Here is a 21,334-nt window from a genome sequence, read left to right on the forward strand (position 1 = left end):
GCAGGCGATGTGAGGTTAACTGACCTCCAACGTGTGGTATGCATAATACGAGCCTTCGCGTACGTACTGTACGTGCGTGTGTTTAAGGGCCGGCACAGTGTGCTGGTGGGTGCATGGTGATGGATGCTGGGTGGTTAGAGTTACGCAAGTGCTCCCTCTGACCTCACGGCGCCAGGAGGACACACTCCAGCACCCGCTGCTGATTTACTGCTGAGGATGACACAGCGATTCCACATACTCTCACTCTCTCTCTCTCTCTGCCCACACTCACTCTCTCTCTCTCTCTCGTATCTGCTTCGTTCACTCACAATGGAGGCAGCTGGATCTATAGCTCCCTACCCTTGTTGGCTTTTTTTTCTTTTTTGCGTTTGTGCTGAACAAAGCACTGCTGCGACGGGGCGGCCCCATTGTTCGGGGGTTCTGCACCAGTCAGAGATGAGAGACAGATGGACCATTGAGTAGGGGATTGATTGGGTGCTGTTGGGTTGGTGGGGGGGTGAGTGTGATTGTATGTGTGGGGCGGTGGGTTCATGCGCTTAAACTGAGGTACAGTAGAAATAGAGGAATTATACAAAACCAATATAATGTACTCAGTCGCGTGCAAATGTTGCGTGCAGAAAATAGCCCATCTACAAGCTCACAACGTGTCGCAGTGCGTTTATAGATCGGCTATTTTCAACATGCAACACTGGCATGCAATGAAGTAAGACTCACAAGATACAAAAGGAGAACTTTTCCATTAAAGTATTGGTGCTGCACTCACCTGATCAAATTGTGCGTCTTCCCCTCTCTGAAGGGATCGGGAGAGGGGCTTTTCCTGTGTGTGAATAGGTGGGGTGGGTAGAAACAGACAGACAGAGATAGAGAGAGGAGAGGGTCAATTGCTGGTCATGGGGCAGAATGGATTCCTCTCATAACAGCACAGTGATGTCGGGGTGTGGGGTGGACTGGAGGAACGAGGAGGCAGGTGAAATGGGAGAGCAGTGCTGGCGGTGACGATGTGGCTGAATATGACAGTGAGGTAAGCCTTCAGTGAGGAGCCCCCGGGGTCATTTCAACCTCTGTCAACATCCAGCCAACACCTCACCGCTGGACAAACAGCAGCCCGGGTAAAACGGAAATTAAGGAGACAAAGAGGGGTGGATTGGGAACCAGAGAACTGACTACAAGTCTCAAAAGATGACTGAATGGTGGGAGAGTCCAACAAAGTAAGGATGGTCTCTCACGTGGGAAGGGGCACTAAAGCCTCTTGGCTGGGGGAGATATTAGGCTTTTGGTCTTCAGGGAGAGGCTCTGAGCCACTCTACAGCTACCATGTATAGTAGACTAAAGTGGATACAAGAGTAAAACATTGCGCGTGCGTCTCTCTACTCACCAGCGGTTCAGCCATCACCACTTCGATCTTCTTCTCGGCCAACACAGCGAACTCGGCAAACAGGCTTTTGATGACGAACTCCCCAGGCTTCAGCTCGGGGTCGATGGTGATGCTGGACATGGCGGCGGCGTTTCGCTTCTCCCACGAGAGGGGAGTGACGGAGGAGGGGGCTCGGCGTCTACTCACGCTGGTGCTCACCGGTGCCGAGGCTGTGGAGAGAGAGAGAGAGAGAGAGAGAGAGAGAGAGAGAGAGAGAGAGAGAGAGAGGGATTACAATTGGGGTCGGATATATTACAATTGTTTTGTGTATATTCGTTAATGGATTTAAAAAGAAATTACCCAAAAAAATAAACAATTTATCAAAAAGGTAATTGATGGAATAAATGCTAGAGAATAATCAATAGTTGGAACCCTAATTGTGGATAGAGGTATAGAATATTGGCATTTGGTCTCACATCACTCGGAACTCTAGAGCGGAGCATCCAAACATCATGTACATTTAATTAGGTTATCAGCTTTTAGCCACCACAAGCTTTCTATTGATCTTCCACTTAAACCCTATACTTTGTTGACCGGGGTCCTCCAGGGGTCTGTACTTCCCCTTTTTCCCTCTACACCTAAAAAAGCCGATTTACAAGCTCACAAAACGTTTTGTTTTAAGCTTGCAGAATTTCTATTAACGAATGCTCACCTATTTTCGCCTATGACATGCCCAGAATAAGAACGCTATGGGATCGTGAGGTTAAATCATCTCGAAAAGGTCTCACAGGTCTCCAGTTGCAATCAAACTGGAGACGTTGCCATTATGTGGTTGACGCACTATAGGGTTGCAACGGTATGAGATTTTTAACACCGAAAACCGTGTCTGTGTCAACACCGGTATTATCGGTAACACCGTTTCAACCAGCATTGCGTGTCTTGTCGTCTTGTGAGCACTCAGTAGCAACCAATGCTACCTCAAGCTACAACAACAACAACAACCATCCGACCATATAAAAAATTCGGCTTTGTAAAAAAGCAACAACACTGTTAAGTCCCTCTTACATCCAACATCTTTGAAAAGATTTCTCAGTCTTAATAAAGTCGAGGCGCGCTCCCGTGATTCGGTCGTTATTCAATCGTTAAATGTGAGGTAGTGTTCCGACTCGATTAAAAATTCTGCTTTGTTAAAAAAGCAACAACACTGTTAGACACCCCCTTCTCACACACGTGTTAACATTAATAAGCCAACAGCAACAAGAGCATGCATGAAGCCATCAGAATGGTCGATGATGAAGAAAAAAAAAAGAAAAGACAGCGCGCTGTCACATATACACCGACATGCGTTTGGCACCAAAATGTGTGACACCAATGTCTGAGTAACATCACCCAATGCAACTATGCGATGCAGTCACACATTTCGTTATCAAACCATTGTCGGTGTAACATGATCCATGCATGCGTTTGCTGTCTTCCACTCGCTGACAGACACACAACTCAACGCAAGGAAACAAACAGCGAAAATTGGATTTTACAAAACGGACCCCGTCAGCGTCGATCCCGTTTTAAAGAGGAAAAAAGAGCTTAAAACCCAACTTACTAGGGTTACGTTGTCGTGGTGTTGATGAAGTTTATATTGGATCTGCTGCAAGCTCAATAGTCGCGCCCGCATAGAGTAGGCTACGTTGTCTGAGCCTGACCATCAGCTTTCGGTTGATGAGTGTGGAACTTTAATTCAGACACAGTGCAGTGCAATTATTTACTATAAAATCTACTATTACATTAGCGTGTACAACACCTTGGGACTTGGGAGTTAATCTGTTTGTTAGGGCTCGAGTCGCGCTGCAGTGTTTGCTGTTGCAGCCGCGCTTTGTTACATTACTGACGTGATGTGATTATGTCAATCCTACTTGTCCTGCAAAAACACCTTTCTTTAATGTAGAAAACATTCGTATCTTCTTCTTCCTCGTTGTATTGTTGTACTATTTAATGAAAATAAGGAGCATTATTATGAGGAAAAAACTGGTGTGTTTTCCCTTTTAAAATTGTGTAAATCGCGCATTTTTAAACACATTTCTGTTACAACAGCCCCGCATTTTCTTGTTTGGCTAATCGTTGTTTTTCTGCCTACTGCGCGCTGTGACATTATAAAGCCACAACTTGTCTCCGAACGTGCCCTGCGAGCGGGGACGAGACATCATGCAGTCTGATGGGCTGTGCCTCGCCTGTGGATGATCCGTTGATTCTGGATCTGTTCTCGACACTCCCACACAGGGAACGGCTCCCGGCCACCCGCGATTGAGAACCGAATCCCATCGTTCATTTAAAAGAGCTGTTCAAAAGAGCGGAATCGTTGGCGAACGTCACATCTCTACTGCGCTCCTCGGGGCAGAGAAGAGCAGCGGCTGCGTTTCTTTTTATTTAACGGTGTTATCGGTGTGCAAGTAAAGTACTCGGTGTTGTGCTCGCTCACCGGTAACACCGGTAACACCGAGTACCGCTGCAACCCTAACGCACTATCCAGCAAGCCACCACAATGTGCCAAAAAAATAAAAAATAAAAATAAATCCTTTGTAATGTGTTTGTAGGCCAAGTAAATGTATGATCCGAGCTCAGCTGCCTAGATAACCAGATAAATGTCACTTCTTTTAAGAAAAACCAGCAGAGAAGTAACTTTCCTTGTCAGACCACGACCAACATCAATCAGTAAAATCTCATTTTGCTCAAACTCATTTTGTCACAGTGGGGCCCTTCTGAAATATTATAGTCAGTGGTGTCCTCTCCTCAATCAGACACCAGTGCATCTTAATTTCCTCATTCCAAAAAGCCATGACTGCATTAATTTCTTCATTACAAAAAGCCACAACTATATAACAACAACAGATTATATATTATGTGTGTGCTGTGGAAAGTCCTGCCCCTACTACTACATTTTTCATATACAAATGTACAAAATTGATTTTTTTTTATAACGTCATGTAAAATGTTTTCAAGCTATGCAAAGTAATTTATTTCTGTGTGAACCCCAATTAGGTAGTAGCTAATGAAAGTAGTTTCAACCATTTTCGCATAAAGCATACAATAGGCTTTATGCTAAAATGGTTGAAAATATCTGATCTACAAATACAAATATAAGTAAGTAAATAAAGTAAAACTATACCTTCAATAAACAGTCTTAGTAAAACAGAACCAACTAGAAAGATGTTTGCACGCCGCCAGCACTACACCAGGCTAATTGTCAAGGTACCGTATGACATGTCAACCCGAGATATGACATGTAGTTTTGACCTTTCCCTTGATCAGGACCTTTACCTTATCGATACAGAAGTTAATCATCTCTTCGGGTTTTACAAGCTCCATGAAAACCCATGAAATTTGTTCTCGCATAATTTCACCAACAGACAATCCTTGGCCTCGATTGTGACGCTGACCCTCTCGGCCCAAACGTTGATCACCTCTTCAATCAACGAACAACAAACGGACTGTGGTGAAAACATAACAGACAACCGTCCCACCTCCTTGCTGACGGTAATAATACAATCTCACTAACAATGAATGGCGACCTTGGCTGTCTGACATAGTTTTGATAAGATAAGTCATCAATAAAAGTGAAAGATACCACTTTACCATCTTCCAAAACTAGTCAAAACAAATGACTTGCACAAGGGTGCAGAGGTTCCCCTTTACCTCTCTATTTTGATTTCCCATCTCTGATTCACATTCATTTATTTGCATGATATACAAATGTAAACAAATCACTCCGGTTCCACAATATTATGCATACTCAAGAGTCCATTCCTCCAACATGGGCAGAGCGGTTACTGCAATATTTGCAATACAGTGAATGTGATAACAGGAGACATGCTGTAGGGGTGTATGTCATACACCATAACTAACTGTACGGGCCATTAGTCATTAGCCATTAGTGCCCTTTGTGCCACGCTACGAGCTTGCAGATCTGCTATTTTTGAAAAATCTGGAGAATGCACGAAAATCTTTTTAACTGAAAACTTTGCTAAAACCGATTAAAAAGTAATTTTGTAGAATCGGCTACAGGTCTTCTTAGAGGGTTAAGAAACCATTTGAGATGTGTTGTCGGAGCTGGGAGGGAGTCGTCCTGAGAACACTGATGGAACACTGCCTCCACATGAACAACAAAAGCCCCCCCCCTTGCTTCCAGAGTTATGTAAAAAGTTCCCAAGATTGGGAACAGGTGACCCCCACAACTCAGTGGGAGGGAGAGGGTTGAAACACTGTAACACTCACACACACACACACACACACACACACACACACACTCATGTACAAAGTACGCAACGCACATACGCACATTCTCAGCTGGAGTGGAGAGAGCTGTATATGTGCACAGCAGCACCTCTCAATATTGACACAGGCTTCCTGTAACACACTGGTTCCCAAGCACTGGGTCGGGACCATGTGTGGGTCGCGGACACATTTTTATGGGTCCCTTAATTTTTGGTTTCCTACTTTTTGTTTTTGATTATTATTATTATTATTATTTCAAAAAGATTTCCAAAAACATTCCCCAAAAAGCTAAGATGTTCATGATTAAAAATACATTCAATGATTTTCACTAGTTTGGGTCCTGAGCAAACGTCTAATTTCTTTTTTGGGTCTTGGGTTGAAACCACCTTACATTCTTGCAAGGATATTTCTCTAAATCTAAGTGATTGTTCACTTTGTTCACTGCAAGGAAAAGGAAAAGGAAAAGCACAGTTCGATTAGATTCAATGTTTATCTCTGGGACCCTAATCTGCACTGCAAAGACCTCAGTGTTGATTTAACTTTTAGCAAATATTATTTAGTTCAATTTGTACGCCGTAAATCCATTAAGACCTGAGGCTGATTCTACAAATTAAGGTCTTGTAAATCCTGAACAGTTTTCTGAAAAATGCATGTTGCTATATCAATGGTGCTGATAGTTTTGTTTCAGGGACCCCCAGAAGCAAAGAAATGTTATAATATATCATGATATATTCTAAGATTTGCAGACATGTTCAGGATTTTACAATCATAGCAGATCTACAAGATCTACTGAGCTTATATAGCCAACCAATGTGCTTATAGCTGTGCTGCGTTGAGAGCTTGTAGATCTGCTATTTCGTAGTAGCTACAAACGTTGGACGCAACTTCTTCATGTGTTGGCTAACGTTGTGGAGTCCATCCATTGAGAAATGACAACACATTCTCAATGAGTTAAGTATCAAGTCATCTGGAGCTCCTGTAAACCCGCCGTCTGGCCAGTAACATGACTAATGAACCACACAGAACTACATGCCTAGACACTTGTCTGCAGATCTACAGTGCATTGCGTTGTGACGTATTGTGAGCGTGTAGATCAGCTATTTTAGCTATTTTAATTAGGGATTTTCCCTCCACCTTCAGGGGTAGTTCTAGTTATAATAGAAATGTAAACAGGACTTCACAGCTTCAGTAACGTTTCTGGAAGGTTCTGGGTTACCCTTTGTAGTTGAAAAGAACCATAACGAGAGAGCAAGAGGAGGAAAGCATTCTGCACCAGTCCAGTATACCTCTGTTCCCATTCAGCTCAAAACGAACCTTGGCCTCAGCTCTCCCCAGTAAAAAAACAAAACAACCCTGGTTCTGTTGCTTCCTGGTTGTCAAGAGCAACACCTCTGCATGCTCCAGAAAAAGAAAGTTCAAACAATAGCGAGGTGCTGCAGCTGAACCGCAGTAAAGAATAAAATAAATAAAAAACTAATGAGGAAAGATGTTCACAGTCACACCCAGCAACCGGCTTTGAGTAACACACCAAGCGTCTAACAATGATTAGGGTTACATAACTGTGGAGGTGAATAAAGTTGTAGTTGAGGGGAATATGCAAGGCCGCAGTTAAGAGTGGAACCCCTTTTTTAAACTTGAAAGCAAGGTATGCAGGCTTGTACAGTAGTTACAACCTGCAGTATATAAAAACGAAGCTAAGCAGGAAGTGGCTAGTTAAAGAGAAAGTGTGGCTGGACTTGGATTAATTGGGCATCCCCGTGTGAGCGCTAAGCCTGACGTATACTTCGATGTGCACCATGTCGCACACCTTCAAGAATCTACTGCCATTTTTGGGCTTTAAGGCCTTTACATTCCGGTGCAGTGACAAATAAATACAAAAATGCAAAATACTTGCCTGCAAATATTTCGTACCAAAAGTTACATGTAGTTAACGTGTCATTCATACTGGCTCATGCCTTTATTCGCAGTGCGGTACAAAATCTGTCTTGTACCGAATAAAAATCTAGTCTGTTTATCGCCACAGTAAAGTACACGACAGTTCGGGACAAAAATATATATGTTGGGCCAACTAGGAAAATGCCCTATGAGTGAAAACCTTTTATAGTAAGGGTGGGGTGGCGGGGAGGGGGGGGTGAGGGGTGGTCACACAGTGTGAGTGTTACAGAATATAGTAAGGGGTGGTGGGGTGTGGGGTGGTCAGGGGGCACACTAATGGGGAGGGTCTGTTATTGCGTAGTGGAAAACGCTGTCCAGCAAGCACAGTGAGCCTTTCAGACATTTGCCTCTTTGTTTACTGTGTTTCACCAACACTCCCCCCCCCCCCCCCCCCCAAACACACCCCAGCTGCCCACCCAGTGATGTCACATAGCCATGACACATAGCCAGCTCGCCACGGCCAATCACCACCCCGTGATGCCCTGCTCAAACCCCACCACCCTTCTTCCCCCCTCCGACTGTCTCTCTGGGTACAGAAGTAAAGAGAGAGACAGGAGTGAGACAGAAAGACAGACAGACAGACAAGAGAGCGGGTCGCAGGGAAGGAACATTGTTTGTATTTTTCCACTCAACAACATAGCGAGGGGAGAAAAATGCAAGGCATCCTTTGCCGGGCCAAGTCTCTGCATTGCTCTGCCTTTCTCTCTATCTTGCTCTCTCTCTTTCTCTCTCTCTCTCTCTCAATGGGGAGTCATTTGTGACGTGCCAAATCCGACCCTTCCCTCCCTAAACTGACCTCGTTGCACAAATCTTAGCAACTGGTCTAAAAACCTTGGGAGGCTATTAGAGCACTGGTTCCCCAACTTTTTAGATTCAGGGTACCCCTGTAAATAACCTTTTCATCCACGGCACCCCTGAATTACACTGTTATTTGTTTTAATCTTATATCACATCTTTCACCTGACATACTTTATGTCACAGAGAAATATCTGTTTCCATCAGAACTGACTGAAAATAACTTCATACTTGACATTTAACCACTTGAACCCAAGCATCCCTATTCTGGGGGGACTGATCTGTAGATCTTCTATTTTTGGTAAAGAGAGTTGAGGTAGATGTAAAAATAACTCAAGTACAATGCAAATCAGGTCTCTTTTACTAAGCAGAGCGTCTAAGTGGTTAAACTTGCAGATATTGATGAATTCCTAATATTAGAGAATTATTCTGCAGCATCCCTGGACTGGCATCACCGCACCCACTTTGGGAAACCCTGCTATGGGGAGACAACCCCCGTACTGTGTGGCCGGCTGCCTGGCCATGGGGAGCTGTGGGACACACACACACACACGAATCACTGCATTAGATGCAAAGGAATTACTTAAAAATCAGCTCATGTTATGGGGCGGAATTGTACAACTCGAGCAATTCTTGATTCTGGAATTACTCGGAATTACTGAAAATCTCCATAGAATGGCAAGGCAACTTCTATTGGCTAACTACACTAAAACTAAACACTAAAACTAACCCTAACTCTACCCCCAACCCTAAACCTAACCTCAGTAAACCTTACGCTAAGTAACTAACCTGCCGACGCTAAGTAACTAACCTGCCTTACGCTAAGTAACTAACCTGCCTTACATTCTATTTAGATTTTCAGTAATTCCGAGTAATTCCAGAATCAAGAATTGCTCGAGTTGTACAATTCCGCCCCATAACATGAGCTGATTTTTAAGTAATTCCTTTGCATCTAATGCAGTGATTCAATGTGGATGGGGTGCAGCGCCACACACTTCATGGCTCATGCTCCATTCCTCATTCAAATCTCAATGCAGAAGCAGAAATAACTTCCCAAGCCTTTTCTGCGACTGATGTCAGCTAAAAGCAGGCTTTAACCCATAGACGAATCTCTCTCTCCGGGGCTTTTCAGGAAAAGCTGCAGGCCCATCATCGGCGACCTGAAGCACCAGGAAGTAGCTTTGCAGCACGAAATGGGAACATGAAAAGTGACATCCAGTAGCTGTGTGACTGACTGTTGTGCTTCGGTCCAATGACTAGTCTAGGAATGCTTACTCACCACAAAAAGTACTCACATTTTGTACTTTAGTAAAAGTATCAATGTAGCAATGTAGAGTCCCGTATTCAAAATGTACTTAAAATGTAAAAGTACTAAAGTATCGGCATCACAATGTACTTAAAGTACTCATTGTGCATAACGCCCCATTTTGGATCAAGTCTACATTCGGGTATTTGGTCTCTACTTGCTCAAATGCAGACTTGAGGATTGGAATGGTACTTGGCCACGGACTGATGACGTTTACAAGTTCGCGAGGGTACAGACAAGTAGGCACATTGAAAATTGGCCGAAGAGTTGAACCCTATGGAGAAGTGCTTTTCATTTCCAAGTTATCTTTACATGCATTCGTCTCCTAGCAAGGATCCCTCTTACAATGTTAACTCTATAGACACATACAAAACTGAAAACTTACAAAACTATGGCACCACCACTTTAAGAACAGTAGTAAATGTACTTAGTTACTTTACGCCACTGCTCACCACACATGGGCTAAAACAAGAGTGCTTGCTACATATTTCTCAGCTTCGAAACAATTAAGCTATAATAAATGTGTACTCCCTGCTTAATTTAAGGCCAGTAGTTCACTGTAGGACTTTACCATCATTTCCCAAGGGGGAAACCTGTCCTGAATATTTGGCTACTGGAGTATGCACAACACATACAACATGCAAAGAATTATCAATATACGGCTAAAATATATAACACACGGAACAATTTAAGTGTGGTTTGGGGAAGTCCAAATCAGGTACTGCAGGTGGGCACTCCAAGAGTACAATTTGTAGATCAAATACAACTACAGTACTACAAGTGTACTACAAGTACAGCTGTGAGCCTGTGACCTTCAGTTTTATTCCTTTGCAGGCCTTCAACACTGAATGCCCATTTCTGCATTGAAACCTACTCAGCTGAGTCATTGGACTCTACCACCTGACAGCGAGTCTCCGGTTCGATTCCCAGCCTGCTGGACCATTAGCTGCTATAACTTGTTAAAGATAACACATGAAAATAGCTGATCTAAAAGCTCTCAACACTTTTAAATCAGCCAACTTTGACGGTGACGCGATGATCGTAGGACAAAATATAAATCTGGCTTTTCTGTTCACAACTTGCAGCCCTTCCACGAGTCCAGTGGCTGTAAAGAATACTGATCTCTTGTAAAAGGTACAGGCCCATCATGCAGCCAAGCATGTGAGAGACCCCAAAGAGTGATAGACACAACACCCGTCCAGAAACACAGAACCCAGTAGGATTACACAACTCATAGAGCAGTGACTCCGCCTCGTCACAGTAAAAATAGAGCCCTCCCCAAGGCCTGCTAATTTCCGCTCTCAGAAGCAACAATGGTGAACATACATACACAGTACACACACAAACACAAACACACACACACACACAATGTTGGTATGCAGTGTTGGATGCATGCATTTTCATTCTCTCCTTCTCGTGCTTTAAAGTGACGGATAGAGTGTGCTGTGCGGCAATGCCAATTCTGTCACAGTGTCTTAACATGTTAGCACTTCCAACGAGTTACTACTGGTCGACAGACACTTCACCGTGGCTTCTTCCAGGTAAATGAGCCAAGCCCAGGAGATACAAGGTGAAACAAAACTGACAAATGAAGCTGACAACAACGGCTCCGAGCAACACGCCAACACGAAAACACAGGTTCCAGCCCTGGGACCTTAAACAAGTCAAAATATTGTCTTGTTTTAGGAGCATTCTGGAGCATCAAATATGTGCCAAGCAAAATGAAAGAGTGTGATTCTGAGACAACGGTTGGAGGAAGGTAGTGGCAGGCCAGGATACACAACAGAATCCAGAATGTTCATTTGAATCAAGAGTGTAAATAGTTAACCATTCTTACACTCAAAGAGTTAAATAAAACACTCTGGATTTCACGGCAGATAGACAGTTACTGAAACTAGGCCTTAGTCCTCTTTGTTTTGAGAGGCCTAATGCAGAGGAACTGGCAACCAGCACAGGATAGGGGCGGGGGGCTAAGGGGCCATTAATTAGAGAAAAGGGGGCAAATGAAAGAAGAAAAAATCTGTTTACCCAACGGTTGCTTGTTCTACTGAACAGCAAGTAGCCAACTTTACAGCACCACAAAATGATCATTGGGAAAGTCAATGCCATTGCAAAGAAATACAGAACAAACAAAAACATAAACACATTTATATGAAATCTCTGCACTGGTTTTGTTTTCTAAATTGAGATAAGTTTGCTCTTTGAATTGTATAAGAGATATGCACATGGTTCACTGCAGCATCTGTGAAGTTTTAAGATTAACCACATCAACTCTGAGCTATTTTGTCATGTCATTCTAGGCAAAAATGTCTTGTATTGGAGTACACTTTTGAGGTATTTTAACTGTATTTTACTGGGGTATTTCCCATTCCAGTACTTTTACTTCTACTACACCTCAGAGGCAAATGTTGTGCTTTTACTCCACAACAATTAGTTGAAGACTTTAGTTGCTAGTTACTTTGTAGATTTGGATTATTATTACATTTGAAAATGTAATTTAAATTCTACAGGACACATTGTGAGCTTGTAGATCGGCTATTTTCAAAAGACTTTTATACATTTTATACATTTGAAAACTTGTGAAATGGGACATTCTGCATAATGAGTAATAATTTGCATTTTTACTCAAGTAAATTTTTAATTCCAGACTTTTACTTGTAACAGAGTATTTCTATATTGCAGTATTGCAATACCAATTTACTTCAAGCACTGGTTAGGGAGAACTGCATGTTGGGTTAGGGTTGATAGCAGCTGTCCAGGGTTGTCCAGTCAGGTGTCTATCAGTAGATTACCAGAGTAAAAGAAATATATCAGGATAATTGTTGGTGAAAAATACAAGAGCGTTAGAAGCTGATTCCAGCTTCTCAGCTCCTCTGAGTCTGAATGGTTTAGATATCCGACATAGGAGAGTTATCCCATTCAAGTCTAATCTTATTTATGCAAAATGTTCTGTGATTATAGACCTTTAATTAGCCTTTCATTAAATAGTGCCTGGTACAATCCTCTGGCCCCAATTGTACCTCAGCCCACGACGTCATTCATATACTCCTTCTAGGGAAATCCTATTGATTCTCTACAACAAAGTGTTTATTTTCTTATCCTTTCACAATATTACAATGATGGGTGTAGGCTACAGTACGGTGTGAGGTACCCTTTCACATCATAGGAGTTTACATCAAGCAAGTGTTGAAAAAGAAATGCCATCCCAGCTGTGAAGTGAAGTGGGGTGGGAATATCATCAATGTAAATCCTTCATTGATAAACCTTCTGTCTGCAGCGCTGGCAGACTGGCATAGCCTCAGTGTTATTTTCAGGGACAGAGCAAGCAAGCATGCTGCTATTGTAAACATCATTTTGTGCTCTTGGGATGGTAAAACTATGCTATTTATTTACAATAACAAGACTGCTTATCAATCAATCGTGCAATTGTTTGATACCATTCAAAATGTGTCTAAACTAAAGGCCAATGACACATTTCATTTTCTATACATGTTTTGTCTCAAAGAATGATAAAAATATGTATAATGATCGTTTACATGTAGTACATGTGCTGTGCCTGGTCTAGTTAAATTGGCAGCGATCGGTTGCAACTATACTTTGCATTACAAACCACCAGTGATTTGTTTTGTAAATTGTGTTGTTAAGGTGATTGCATGAAAGGTGGAAGGGGCAGAGCTTCAAAACAAAACAACCTGTTAGCAGAGAGCAGAGAGCCTGAGCAATATTTCTTTTTACTTTGGGGAATTATACACACTGTATGCCATGGTGGAAAAAGTACATACATGTTTTACTAGTAAAATAAAAGTAAAAGTATCAATACTGCAATGTAGAAATACTCCATTACAAGCAGTCTGGAATTCATGATTTTCTTGAGTAAAAGTACAAAAGTATTAGCAGAACTATAAGCTCACAACGTGTAGCCATGCGACGCATTGTGAGCTTGTAGATCAGCCATTTTCAAACAGCCATGGTATACAATAGGGCTGATATAGTGGTTAATGTATGTTTTATAATAATATAATGTATATCTGCAAAGTAACTAATAACTAAAGCAAATAAATGTAGTGGAGTAGAAGTGAAAAGTATTGGAAATACTCAAGTAAAGTACAAATACCTCAAAATTGTACTTAAGTACTGTACTTAAGTAAATGTACTGGAAAAGGGAAGGTGAAACTTCCGTACAGCATGTTCAACAAAAGCGGAGGAAAGTTACGGATGGGTAAAAATTCTGAGGAAGAGCCTGGTGGCTCGAAACCTTACTAAATAAACTGCATTTGGGAGCAGAAATACTGGTGTCTTGAGTTTTATTTTTATACACCATCTAACTTATTTTTAATCCAGCAACCAGCCTAATAGTTCAGGGATGTGCGTGTCTTTTAGCGGTTTATTGGAGATAGCCTTAACTTGCGTATCGTCAATATAGAGTACTGATCCGATACCAGTGTGTAATCGAACCTTACAAGTCTAAAGGTCTTTGCACACTACTGCGTTTTTTGGGTCGAATATCGGAGTGAATTTCGGAAAACGTTGATTTCTTCCGATTTTCGTAACCGTTACCACTGAGTCCTTTGCTCTCTCTCTTTCCTCTCTCTCTCTCTCCCTGGCCTCCGGATTTCGGATTTCCAAAACGCAACGAAAACACGCAGTGCAGTGTGCAACCAGCTCTACTCTGAGAGTGCGCAAATAGAACCAAATGCGTCAGTATAGTGTAGTTGGTTCCATTTGTACACTAAATAAACAGATTTAGCATGAATAAATAAATAAATAAATGCAATGTATATAAAAAACAATAGTGAAACATCAACTGAAGCATTAATTAAAAATACATTTTTTCTTTGTAATAATTGATTAGTGTAAATGACATATCATGTGATGAATTAAGTGGTATGGGAATGGCATAGACTGGCATAGACTGGCATACCCACCCATAGCAGCATTTAAGGCTGTATCGGCAGCTTTTCCGATACTGGTATCAGCATCGGGGGGAAAAAAACTCTGTTTATGAGCTTCTCTCTCAACTATATGTTCAATACAGCCAATTAATGGTGTGTGGAACCCGTGCTTAACGAGACACAAGAACTTATGTCCCTATATAGCTGGTGAGACAGACACCATGTGACATAAACTGTGACATCATATAATAAAGCATCCTGAAACACGGGGACAAAAGAGTGATGATGCTAAGCAGCATCATAGCTATATTAGAAAGTGATAGACCTTCCAGACGCTCTCCATTTCTGTGTGTTAAGCCTGATGTATTCTTTAGTTGCGTGCAGGTGTCGCCCATCGAAAATAGCCGAGCTACAAGCTCTGAGCTTGGAGATCGTCTATTTTCATAACGCCATACGATGCGCAACCACCAGGTATGACACAGACTTTAAGGTCAGGATAATAGAGGCAGATCCTTTCTTTGTGTCTGACGGGATATGAGCTGCCTGTATGGGAACATAATAACAGGAGTCAACCAGAAGACGGATCAATAAGAGAGAAACATTAGCCGTCCCAAAGGATAAGAGGGAGAGAGATAAGGATGGGGGGTTCTGGGGGGGGGGGGGGGGGGGGGGGTATGAAAGGGAAATGCTGAAAAAAAGAGTTGAAGAGACATTTTCTGTGCATCTGGAAGGAATGAGCTAGGAGACAATTTAAGTGAAAAAAATGTCAAAATATTAAAGATGAGGAGAGAGTGCGGCAGGCGCTTTCAGGCAGCCTGCGAGGGTCTATGTCTTGTGTGTGTGTGTGTGTGAGTATGTGTACCTATCTGTAATCACTGTCTGCATCTGCAGATGCTCATCAAGGCCATGGTGCCCCGTGGGACACAGCCCCAGCCAGGCGAACAAGGGAAGTTAACTTCACAACTACCTGCATACAGATCAAACATCTGGACCAAACATGATCAATCAAGCCGTCAAGGCCATTAATAGGCACTTCATTGTCCCCCCCGCAGAGGCGATAAGCAATCTTCATGCATGGATGGCATGCGAGGAAGCGGGCAGGACGCAGCGCGGGCCTGCTGGCTGGCCGTGTGCGGTAGATAAGCACGTTGAATCTGAGCGAGGTATGTAAACATTGTATGTGTATGTGTGTGTATGTGTATGTTATAGCCTGGCGGAGGTTTACTCACAGCTGCCACTCCACGACTTGAGCAGGGACTTGATGCTGATCTCAAAGAAGACTGAATCCTGCAGGCTCAGCATGACGCCACTCGCTGTTTGGGCTTGTCACACACACATTCAAAAAAACACCCAAAAGGCACCAAAGAAATGTACTGGGACAATACCCACACCGGCCGTTCCGCAGGAACACGAAGACTCCGCGAAAGACACCCGATTCCCCCTCGGGAGAAACACGCACGGTATGTCGTGGCACAAAAAAAAAACCTAAACAACCCGGAGCAAGTTCTAGCCTCCGCAGGGTGGCATGGCGATGTTGGGGCAGCTCAGTGTTTATGGAGCCCCAGGTAGGACGTCTAGGGGCTGCCTAGTCCAGCAGGACGCTGACAGCACTCCGCACAGAAAGAACACAGTGCCGGTTATATCTCAGAGGACTATTCCGTCCCAGTGCCTGCTGCTGCCGTTTTGCCAGTCCACTGAGTCCCTCATCCTCATCCCAGTGCAGAGATCCAGACACAGCAGAGGGCTGCAGGGGAAGGGGGGGGAGGGGTTATAGCCAGGGAAACTTTTCTCCTAGTGGGAAAGGCAAAGTAGCGGAGCTCCCCACGAGCGCATACAACTCCTGGCAATGTGTGGCGATATTCCCTATCCTCTCCTTCTTCCTGTGTTTGAGTGTCGAGTTATAGCCCCGCTAGCGCTGTCAGCTATTCTCTCGCTCAGTCAAGCTCTCTGCCTCGCCATTCGCTCACTGACAGCCCCTCCCCTTTCTAACTAGCTCTTGTTCTTTACTGATGCCTGCTCTTTTCTCTCAGAGGGAGAGAGAGAGAGCTTGTTTCAACAGCAGAAAGAGGGGTGGAGGGGTGATGTCATCAAAATGCTGCGAGTGTTGCCTGGCTGCGGTTCAGCGATGCAAACGCATGTCAGAGCCGCTACTGTTCTGCCTCTGCGCTGGCCTATCAAAACTACACTTCCTGTAAGCTCCCCACAGCAATACTGATGCGTCATCCTCCAACTGCAGTGTGTGAGGGAAAGAAATGAGAATGGGAAGGAAGAGAGAGAGGGAGAGAGACAGCGAGGGAGAGAGGGAGAGAGAGCGAGGGAGTGAGAGAGCAAGAGAGAGAAGAGGAAAGAAAAGCAGGCATACACAGCCTAGCAGAACAAGTAATACTGCTATTCCAACTTCAGCACTTTTTACAACTCAGACAGGAGACCACTCCCAAAAAAATAATAATAATAAATAAATAAATAAAATGATCTGCCCGCACAGACAATCTAGGCTACGTTAGGATGTTTCACTTGAGCAGGACACAGAACAGCTGATCCTTCTGTGCGTCAGCCCTGCAGAAGGGCACGACAGGGATGATAGCTACTCTATATGGCAAACAAAAACAAACACACCCAGCGGAGTCATACTCATTACATAATAGATTATAAAAGCCACTAGACACAATTACCCACGCTCCATCATTGAAAAACCAAATGATCTGTGGTAATATGCATTTAACCTGTGTTGACTATACTCTCTCCTCCGCTTACAGTGTTTAAGCATATCCGCATGACATGGACTAATTCTTGGTGAAGAGCAGGATTAACTTTGTTAACAAAATATTCAGAGAAGAAGAGATAGCAGACTGTCGCTGTTAACAAACCCTCTTTGTCTTCATCCCTTCAGTTCTCTCCCATCGACCGCTCCCCTCTGTCACATGACAAGCCCTCACAACACACACAAGTTATGCAAAACCCAGCCAGAGCTTGCAGCAAACAAACACCACACAAATGTGCACTTTGTCGAACCGAACCCAGGCCCCGGCACCAACTCCGATGTCGGCTCACAGACTGACACAGGCGGAGAGTTGCATGTTTATTTATTAATAAAATAAACTGAAAAGCGGTATTGGACTGAAGCCTAGTTCGCAGTTTTGCAGAGAGAGAGAGAACACAGTATCTGCAGCATAAACACACCTGTTCACATACAAACACACAGAGAGCTCTGAAGACACTGTTGTGTGTAAACCGGCTTCAATCCTCAAGGAATGTGTGAGGAATTACTCCCCCCCCCCCCGACAGCATCATGGGAACGTTGGACAGATATTATAGCGCGACTGTCCGACAACGAAGCCGAGCCCAGGCCCCAAGACTTCTAACTAAACATCATTAAAACCTCGACCTCCAGGAAACAAGACCCCCCCCACACACCCGATGATCAAATAACCTCAGAGACGAGGCAATTGGAGTGGCGGTAGCTCCATTCACAAAGTGGGGGGCGTGATGGACAGTCAGAGAGCCATCCTGACTGCAGACATTACTGGGGGAGGCTGTTCCTCCCAGGAGCCCACAGAGTGGAGCATGCATTTCCTGTCCTGGCCTCACTGCACAAAGTGGGAGGGTGGTGGTGGGGGGGGCAACAATCGATAGCAGCTGTAATTCAATCCCTGACCTCCCTCGCACTGCATAGGCTGCAGAGGACACAGCATCAGATCCATCACACAACCTGTACCGGTCCTACACACCTACTATAAGCCGGATGTATACTTATGCCGGCCTTACACCGAACGACTTTTCAACAAGTCCACTGTCACAGACAAAATTGACCAATATTCGGGTCACAATGTGCTCCCGTCATCTTGGTGGTGAAAGGGGCTAGTCTGAGCCATCTTAAGTCAAGTCTTTTCTACACCTTGGCGGTTCCAATCACATAAAACATTTTTACCAGTAAGACTCCCTAATAAGCGACCGTCAGGTCACATACACAAACCTCAGAAGGCAATGGTAGCCAATCAGGAATATGGGAAATGGGTCAGATCCATGTTGATGACATGACTTTAGAGATACTGTGTACCGCTTTGCGTGATTTTAGGGCAAAATCTGTAGGAGCAGTGTCCAAAAATGTGTTTTGCAAGAATCGGCCTCATGGTGGCGCTAGAAGAGATATGAGTAGGGCAAAAGTGTGACGTGATGTATGACGGACAGACTGACTGACAGACTGACAGACTGACTGACTGACAGCCGGTGGAGGTTTTGATAGTAACTACGACCTGACAGTCGCAATTATCATGGCAAGTCTTTAGTCTTGGCGCATGTTCATGTGTGTGAAGGGTACACCAGGTACAGTAGATACGACAACAACAAACAATTGCAGTAGTACCTCTGCTTTGTCACAAGATGTGGCACTTTCCTAATATAGCATGCGGTTCAATATGGGATTAGTATATCGAAAATCAAACTCAAAACTAAGTATGTATGTCTTTACCTGAGGTATAAAATAACATACTAAGATCAAGAGGGTTTATTTATCAGTGGTGTGCTGTGGATTTTTTAGCTAGTGGAGCGGTCACAAGCATGTACAAGTGCATGTGAGTGATCGCCGATTGAAATAACGGTTAACCTCTTAACTCATATTCTGCGATTCCCGTCGAAACCGTTGATTTCCCGCTGTATCACGCTACGATGCCCGTCGTTCCCGGAAATGTAATTAGCTTTAATCATTATGAAACAATTAAAAGTATGATCACTGTATATGGCCGTTTCGGAGTCTTAGGCCCGCCCCCTAACTGTATCCTGCCGTATTTCCGGTTCTGACCGGATCTAGGTTTCCGTATCCTGTCCAAGGCCCAATCGTAGCTTCCGTCCCATCTGTTTAAATTGTAAACAGAGGAAGGAGCAGCACGTTCATTTCATCGTCTTTTTTCACCCGTTTTTTTTTTATTTGATAGCTTTTCGATTCTTGTGCCCGCCTGGCATATGATCCGTGCACATATTGTCTGCTATGTACGCGAACGTGTCCACGTGTTACCATAGCGCACAACTGGCCGTTTCCAATGTTTTCTTATGTAACACCGGCGGCTACAGCAGGGGTAACAGCCTGGCAACGGATTTGTCTATTCCAATGGATTTTTTTTTTCTTCGAAAGCTGTCATCTTGTCTACCGGTCTACTACATGAGTCGCGCACAGATCATGCACTATGCGTGCACGTGCCCACGTTAAAAGGTAAGGACAATTTGGCAGCTGCTTACTACAGCTATGTTTAAAATGGCAGCAAAATTGTTAATATGTAGGCCTATTTATTAACCCACAATATACTGTATATTAAATTGCATTCTATATTTACTTGATTATGGGGATTATTATCCATTATTATCCATTAACCTCGCAGCCCCCTCTGTAATTGAATAAGTTCACGAATCCAACTCTTTTGACTGCTTCAGACAGAACTTCTCACACCTACTAGGCTACTAAGCAAGTCAGACAATGGATGGACCATTTATGCATCAACCAGCTCAGTCATTGCTGTTAATTCAAGCTGTGACACTCAGCGTCGATCGGCAGTTATTGTTGGCGAGGTGCGGAAACAGCCAATGGTGGATGTGCGGGCGTGTAGCTTCAAAGCTAGTGGAGCAGCGCTCCACATAGCTCCGTCAGCTCACCCCTGCTAATACAGGTACAAGCAGTGCGAGTGTGGCGGGCATTACGCTGCTTACCGACATTAAACATTACCCGAAAGACCCGTTTATCAATAAGTAAGATACTTCTCTTTTTAGAAAACACCATTGACCATTAATCATGAGATCTACACTGGGAAACCGCTTGTTATCTTTAACACATTTTGTGGTGTGTGTGTGTGTGTGTGTGTGTGTGTGTGTGTGTGTGTGTGTGTGTGTGTGTGTGTGTGTGTGTGTGTGTGTGTGTGTGTGTGTGTGTGTGTGTGTGTGTGTGTGTGTGTGTGTACTTTACACAGTATGAATAGAGAAGATACAGACAATTTACATACAGTAGATTTAGGTTACTATTACATTGATTGTGGATAAATAAACATTAACACGAACACTAATTAACTAAACATTTTCTTAGCCATGGGTGCTAAGTTTCTATGTTGGCGTTTGAAACAAATTTCGTATTTGTCATTATTGTGATTATACATATTTTTCCAAATGTATTGCACAATCATAGATGGCTTCACTAATGACAACAATTTCACCAGGAACTATCAGCACCACATTTAAACATGCCGAGATATACACACACAAATGTGCTGAATATCTTATCAGACTCCAAGCTAGTAAGCATGAACCCACATTTGCAAAGATTTGCCTTCCAAATGCTGAGTGTGTTGCGTCGTTTCAGGAGAGTCACAGTGAGGTCAGCAGCAGCATCATCATCTCCATGGAAGCACAGTGCAGCCAAATTAGGATTAAACCTCAGGTAAAGAGATGCGGCCTGCCTGACTGCAGGCTTATTCACTGAGGAGTCAGTGTGATGGTGTGAGCATCAGGGATGATTCATAGCACGTGTCTCCCCAGCTATGATACCGTTCTCCCACTAAGTGCACAGTCTGTGCCAGGCTGCGCCATTCAAAGGGCTTCTTTCACTGGCGTTTCAATGTGCAGCTAATAACTATTTAAGAAGCCCCACTGAATAATTTGGTCCACGGCTGTCTGGAACACACCCAGTGAGCTATTCGCAGGCCAAGGAAAAAAATATATCACATTCAACATCCTTCATTACTGAAGTACGCCCCATTGGCCCACATCCACGCTCACATAACACACATAACACACCCTAATTACAAA

General features: G+C 43.6%; 1 protein-coding gene across 7 annotated transcripts in view; it reads right to left on the bottom strand.

Annotated features, from left to right (window-relative positions):
* The window catches only part of fryl (furry homolog, like), a 135,941-nt gene that overhangs the window by 96,254 nt on the left and 18,353 nt on the right, over positions 1-21,334 (bottom strand). For 3 of the 7 annotated variants that reach the window (XM_080734613.1, XM_080734615.1, XM_080734614.1), the window contains 2 exons: positions 1,376-1,584; positions 764-817 (listed from right to left, as the gene is read on the bottom strand). In XM_080734613.1, coding sequence (XP_080590739.1) covers positions 764-817; positions 1,376-1,495 — 174 coding nt within the window. In that variant the 5' untranslated portion in view covers positions 1,496-1,584. Of the gene's footprint in view, positions 1-763; positions 818-1,375; positions 1,585-15,777; positions 15,828-21,334 lie in introns of those variants that run through there. The other 4 variants (XM_080734612.1, XM_080734610.1, XR_013962392.1 and 1 more) reach the window with 3 other exon arrangements.

This window comes from Nannobrachium achirus (genome assembly GCF_963921795.1).
Source record: "Nannobrachium achirus genome assembly, chromosome: 1".
Classification (NCBI taxonomy): domain Eukaryota; kingdom Metazoa; phylum Chordata; class Actinopteri; order Myctophiformes; family Myctophidae; genus Nannobrachium; species Nannobrachium achirus.